Genomic DNA, 6,434 nt, shown 5'->3' on the forward strand with positions numbered 1-6,434 from the left:
TGAACAAATGCATCTAGGGACAAAATAGGAAATAAGAAAGAGAGAAACAATAGAAAAAGAATATGCTATACTCGAATTGAGTGGTCCAATTTGCTTGTTACTGATTTGTTTAGATTTAAAAGGAGTAACTTTACCTAATTATATAGAGAAACTGACTTCAGAGGACCCCCGGCATGTGTGAAGGAGCTGCGTATCTAAACTCCTTCACTTGGAACCAAAACCATGTCCAAAACTTTGTCATTTTTGAAAGGAAAAGGAAGAGGAAACGCACTAGAAATACGAAGTTGATTGCCTAGTAACGTGACAATTTCTTGATGGTTTGGTTTCTTTTTATATATTCAATTATAGTCTGCCACATCAAGACTTAAAATTGAATTTTGCAACATAAACTTACTAGCTTCATATTTCAGAACGAAATGATTGATCATCAAAAGCACACGTCGCGTGTGCACTCAAATGTTTGCGTGGTATTTACATACGAAATGGGTGGACTGCCATTGTTTCAAATTTATTGCTTCGTACTTTATAGGTTCCTAACTTCAAAGTAGATATGCATGCCTTATTATAATTGATAAAAGGGTGAAATCGTGAATCAACGAAAATTCTTCTTTCCTTTTCTCCTAAAGATAGTGGCAAAACATCTTGATTTTGTTATGCCATACGTACTATGGGCTGGCCAGCACGACTCTCAGTCAACCGGTCACCTGGCTAGATTAACACTGGTTTTCTGCACGAAGTCTATTGGATTCAGTTGACTATGTATGTGTCCGTATGCTCTTTCACGTTCAATAATTGGAGAAAAAGCAAAGTGCATGGGCGACGATGCGGGCGGGTAGCCAAGGCCAACTTTACACAAAGATATCACGTATGTGATGGCGACGGCAACACCGGGCCTTACAATTGTCGCTCACATGCTCCCCAAAAAAAAAACAATGCGTCCTCAATTAAAGAAATCCCCTCGTACTGTTCCATCTTACGTATCGATAGTTCTCAGACCCACACCTCCCTTACCTGCCTTTTCATTTTATATAAATTTTTATTTATATCAAATTATATATTGTATGGTGCTTATTTAAGCATCAATAATTTCACGCACCACCATGTGAATATGTTACATAATTTTGATAAATTTAATCAAATGATGAGCTAAGGGGGTCGAAGAGGCTGTCCCCTCACTTAACACATGGTGTTCAGTATAAATTAAACTTTCTTGATTAAATGCTATATTCTATGAAACTTCATGTACCTTTTATGTCTAGCTTACCAAGTTGGGAAATAACATAAGAGTAATTATGGCATCTTCATCCTCTATTGGGTATGATGTTTAGAAACAATGGCTAACGGTAGATACAATGCAAACTCTAATAGTTTAATGGCTAAAGTTTTTATTTTTCATGGAGAAAGAGTTAGTAATGTTCTACTTGAATTTAAAGTTCGAAATTGAGTGCTCTATGATCTTAGTCGGGAAAATTGTTGTTTTAGCCCTAAGAAACTTCAACTCGTAATAGAACTCATCGGTTACTTCGATGTCGTCCCAAACCCTCGAGTAGCTTTTGAATGTAGATGTGGGTGGTGGCCTGACCGTCGCGGGCTGCTCTGTGGACTCACCGGCGACCGACGTGGGCAACTTGACTCGAGACAGGCGGTGCCGGTTTTACTTCATATTCTTGGATTTTGTAAGACACGCAAATAAAGGTCGATTCCGAATAAAAAGATGCTACACTTCTAGAGAGAGAGAGAGAGAGAGAGAGAGAGGGAGAAGGAAAAGATGATGCTTTTGGGATGATAAGGAAAAAGATGCTTTTTATTATTATTTTTGGCACTGGCGGGCGGGCGTACGAGCAGTTTCCATCGAAACTCCAGCAACGAAGTAAACACAAGCGTACAAAGCCAGGCTTTGGTTTGTTCCTCTCTTCCTACTCTCTCTCTCTCTCCTCTCATTCATTTCATATTCAAATTCATTCAGGTGCATGATTAGGTATCGATTCTCTCTCTCTCTCTCCCTCTCTCTCTCTCTGCTTTTACAGCTCGTCATCATCAAGTGGCCCGCTCGCTTCTTCAAGAAACAGAGTCGCTTCTGCCCTGCTCCTCTCTCGAGGTAATCCTCTCTGTCTCTCTCTCTGGGCTTGCTTGTTTAGCGATACGTTCACGGGTGCATGTGGGTACGTGAGTACGGAAGCGCGTGGCCGTCGTTCGTACCCGTACGGCCGCCGGGTCGGCGTTCTTGTGCGGTTTTTATGTCCGGCGATGGGCGTGAGGGAGCGAATGCGGAGACCCTTCTCCCGGATTTTTATGCATTCCTCCGTCTTCTTTCCGTGAAGGGTCGTGTTTATGTTTCTTTGCTTGAGATTTTTATTCGGAGTGTGCATGCCGATGGTGATGATGATCTTGCGAACTGAGCAACCCAAGTTTCTGCAAGGGCCTCTGATGTTGCGTCTCGAATTTCTCCTCATTCCTCCGCGTGGGACCGAAATTGCGGTGCGTGTAGTTCAGAGAGCTTAACGCGTGTTCTTCTGTTCTCTTCAAATCAAACTAGATCTTTGTCGTTTTGGTTCTCTCTGTATTCTGCTTTGGTTTTCCTTTTCTTTTTTCCTTGTTTCTTTCTGTTTTTGTGGTTTTCCGTAGCTTCAAGGAAAATATTTTATTTCAATATAATAGATTCTTGATGGCTATTTCGGTGATCGAGTGTCGCAGATGCTTTTGTTTCTGTCATTTGAAGCTCAAAAAATTAAGTCTTCAATTGGCAAACAGAGGATAAATTTCAATAGGGTCCTTGCATTACATCCTTAACTCTTGGAATGCAGTATTTTAAGGAATGAGAGAAGAAGCTTGGACTCCTAGATAGAAGCAATCTGAATCCAAATCGCCCTGCTAGCGCTGGTCAACTGTTCCATTAACATCTGCATTGTCGATACCATTCAACTCAAACAGGCAAAGTTCCTGTATTCTCTTATCTGTTTTCTTGTTAAGCTTTTTGTTGCAGTAATAGAGGAGATTCTTAGTTGTGAAATTTCTGACCCTGGGTTTAGGGAACTTGGTTTCTGGGGAAATTGGAGAGATGCCTTGGTTTCTTTTTGGGTCTTGAAACTTCGTTTCATCAATAATTTATTCTTTAAGTGGTCTTAAAACTTCAAATGCAAGATTTTCTTATAAAGGAGTTGGGGATCAAAAGGGTGAACTCAAAATGCACTGGAGCTTGGGAGAGTGAGCTTGTTTATTTCAGTGAGAACCTTAAGATGGAGATTTCTTCTCACGCAACATATTAAGATGAAGTTAATAAAAGTAAAAGAAGAAAATATGAGCAAGATTTTCCTATGAAGTTGTCCTTTTTTTTTTTTTTTTTTTTTTTTTTTTTTTTTTCTTTCAGCAGGACTTTGATAAATTTCATGAGATCTTGATGGTTGATAACTGATATAATCTTAGATCTGCGAGAATCTAGAAAGTGTAAAATATCTAGCTTGTTTTGAAGAGCCAACCAATCAATGTCAAAAGCACGCCAATGTTGGAAAACATATTTGGCATGCATTTGCACAGCTGGAAAAATTTGTGTCTATTTAACATAAAAACTACAGTCTATGTTGAGTCGAAGTTACTCTGTGAGACCACATATGCCTATGATCTCATGAGAATATTCATCTTATGGGACCTTTTTCTGTGGTAATACTCTACAGGAATGTATACGTGACATTTGAAATATGATGGAAGATACACAACTAAATTTCAATCAGCCATTCCTTACAGTGAGGCGTTTCTCGTCCACAGTAGCCTCTGTAGAGGGCCGGGACAAAAGGAGAACTGATAAGTCACTGCCTACAATACCTCCTCTTCCTCCTTACAAATCAGAGCTAAAATCAGGTCCGATAAGGAATCCAGGAACTGTTCCGTTTGTGTGGGAACAGTGTCCAGGAAGACCTAAGAATGAATCCCTATTGCGGAGTCAGACTCCTCAATGCCCTCCTGCTGCCCCAAAGCTTCCACCAGGGAGGATTGCAAGAGTTAAGCAGCACGATTCTGAAAAAACCTCCGATGGTGCAATGGGTGTGCAATCTCAAATGAGAAATATGGTTTTCAATTATGAAATGCACAATCAAATGATGAAGGTGTTAAAAAAAAAAGACACCACAGAGGAAAAGGGACTGCTGGATCAGATTATGGTGATGAAGCCTACTTAGATGCATTGGATACATTTTCGCGATCTGAGTCATTCTTCTTGAACTGCAGTGTCAGTGGTTTGAGTGGAGTTGATGGTTCAGATATGAGACTATCTGGACGGTTCTCTAGAGATCCACCAGCCAGGGACTTCATGATGGGTCGTTTCTTGCCCGCAGCAAAGGCAATGGCTTCAGAAGCGCTCTGCATTTCGTCCAGAGGCAATCTGTGGCACAAGATCTGCCAAGGCATCCAGTGAAGAAGGCAGCAGTTGGGGTTGAGAACCGTCGGCTTGAGGTACTTAAACCAATTGTTCTACCAGTGACCCAAGTCGGAGTTGGAGAAGAAAGTGAAGATGATGATTACTATGAAAGTGAAACCTCAACAACTAAAGGTTGTGGGTTATTACCTCGGTTCTGTCTGTTAAATCCAGTACCTGGTATGAGGATGCAAACAGGGGGGCTTACTGTGCACAAAACTCAAGTTAATTCTACATATGCAAAGTATCAAGGTGAACCCCATAGTAAGGTACATAGTTTTTACATGTTTTCTGTTTCTTTAAATTAGTTGTCAGTTATGTTTTGTCCTTTATCAGCTGTTAAAGTTAATTGCTAAAGCATATCTTCTTGTTTCTTTATAGCACAATAAAAATGCTTCTGATGAACAAAGATCAGTTGGTGGCTGCCTAATGTCAGAGCTCCATGAAAATAAGTTTGATCTGAAAAGCACACAGAGCCGAACTAAATGCAAGAAGAAATTAGAGGGGTCATCATTATATGGACGTTTGCAAGGCAATGGAAAATTTGAGCACCATAACAGATTTTCTAAATCAGTTGTTCAAGGACAGGGAAGATCAGTTAGTCCCCATGAGAATGTCAAGAATTCCAAGGTTAAGGTCTCCAATCCTGAAGAAAAGCGATTTGTCAATCTCCGAGAATTATTAGCTAGTGAGCGTGCGGAATGTGGGCCTGGTAATACAAGCCCTGTTGAGAAAACTGTATACGTTGATACAGTGCAGGCTGTAAAATCTCAAGGTTCTACAAATCCCTCAGATGAGAAGGAGCTATCTTATTCTGAGGGGAATGTTCTCAAGATCAAGGCTACTAGTGAAAAAGTTAATGAAGCTCTTTTAATGGACTCTTCTTCTGTGGATATTGGAAACATTGAGCACCTGGAGAAAAATAAAATATCTGAATCTGAAGGTTTGCATTCCAGAGACTCCCCCTTACTCTCTTCTTCTGATAGATTGAATGAAGATATAGATGTTGACTTGTCTAGACACGATCAAACTCCTACTCAAGCGGGCATGAAGGAGACCAACTCAAAAGTAGGCAGAGATGGTAAAATTGACTTAGAAAGGGAGGCACTTATGAGATTAGGTGATCAGCAGAATCCTTCCAGTGCCTGTTCACCCTTCCCCCTTCCCCCTCCCTTACCAAAATCTCCGTCAGACTCATGGTTATCGCGAGCGTTGCCCTCCGTTGCCTCCAAGAGGCCATCTTCACGAACTTCTCTTGGTGTAGATGCCGTAAATGGGAACTGTGCTTTAGAGTCAGCTCTTGTTGATCCCAAGTGGGAAACAATCGTCAAATCTTCCAATGTGCACCACGGGCATCTGCGGTTCTCTGAGGTAATTCTGTAACTTCTCGTCATCATCATGATTTCTTCCACTGCGATAAAGGCTCATTCTACTTGTTCATCAGGAACTACTGCCGCCAATCCCAGAAACCTGAAGAGAGCTGATCCAATTTTGAAGGATGTGGAATTGCACATTCATGGCATGATCTGAACACTCTCTCTTTCACTTTTTCCCAAAGTTCTTCTGTCTCAAGAAAAGGTGAAAAGACTTCAATTCCGCCTCTTCGTTGGTGGTTCTCTGCTATGCCTACTCTGCTGAGCATATCAAGAGGAATTGTAAATAGAATTACCCTCTTCTTACAATAAAACTACGAAATGCATTGCATTGTCTTTCTGTAAAGATCATTCTTTCTGTATACCAATTTGTAAAATCATCACGTTTTTTCTTGTAAAGAGGATTGCAATCACTGTTCTCTGGTTGTAATAAACGGATGATTTCACTACTTTTATGTACTTGTATGTCGTTAATCAGCAAGGGAAGTTCTTCATATCAATCGTACTTTCGTGTGTCTTTGATGCAACGTTGCCCCAAAATTCAACTCCTTCTCAATCATGCCAAGGTAGAAATTTCTTGAAGGAGACGGAATGATGTGTGCCAAGAATTCAACTCTTGTCGATTCAATGATGTCATTATACAGCACATAAAT

General features: G+C 40.6%; 1 protein-coding gene across 2 annotated transcripts; it reads left to right on the plus strand.

Moving 5' to 3' along the window:
* Positions 1 to 1,806: 1,806 nt before the first annotated feature.
* Positions 1,807 to 6,281, plus strand: LOC120289324. Of its 2 annotated transcripts, XM_039304066.1 has the most exons (5): positions 1,807 to 1,900; positions 2,028 to 2,098; positions 3,672 to 4,677; positions 4,790 to 5,779; positions 5,853 to 6,281. In XM_039304066.1, the coding sequence occupies exons 3-5, from the start codon at positions 4,591 to 4,593 to the stop codon at positions 5,880 to 5,882; spliced, it is 1,107 nt and encodes a 368-aa protein (XP_039160000.1). In that variant the 5' UTR covers positions 1,807 to 1,900; positions 2,028 to 2,098; positions 3,672 to 4,590; the 3' UTR covers positions 5,883 to 6,281. The 2 variants fall into 2 exon arrangements, with proteins under 2 accessions (XP_039160000.1, XP_039160001.1); XM_039304067.1 differs by lacking the exons at positions 1,807 to 1,900; positions 2,028 to 2,098 and adding an exon at positions 2,371 to 2,478.
* The last annotated feature ends 153 nt before the right edge of the window (positions 6,282 to 6,434 follow it).

This window comes from Eucalyptus grandis, chromosome 11 (assembly GCF_016545825.1).
Source record: "Eucalyptus grandis isolate ANBG69807.140 chromosome 11, ASM1654582v1, whole genome shotgun sequence".
Taxonomy (NCBI): Eukaryota; Viridiplantae; Streptophyta; class Magnoliopsida; order Myrtales; family Myrtaceae; genus Eucalyptus; species Eucalyptus grandis.

Coding starts and splice junctions, on each gene's coding strand:
- LOC120289324 (XM_039304066.1), top strand. CDS start 4,591: ATGAGGATGCAAACAGGGGGGCTTACTGTGCACAAAACTCAAGTTAAT. Junction 4,678..4,789: donor AAGGTGAACCCCATAGTAAG/GTACATAGTTTT, acceptor GTTTCTTTATAG/CACAATAAAAATGCTTCTGA. Junction 5,780..5,852: donor GGCATCTGCGGTTCTCTGAG/GTAATTCTGTAA, acceptor CTTGTTCATCAG/GAACTACTGCCGCCAATCCC.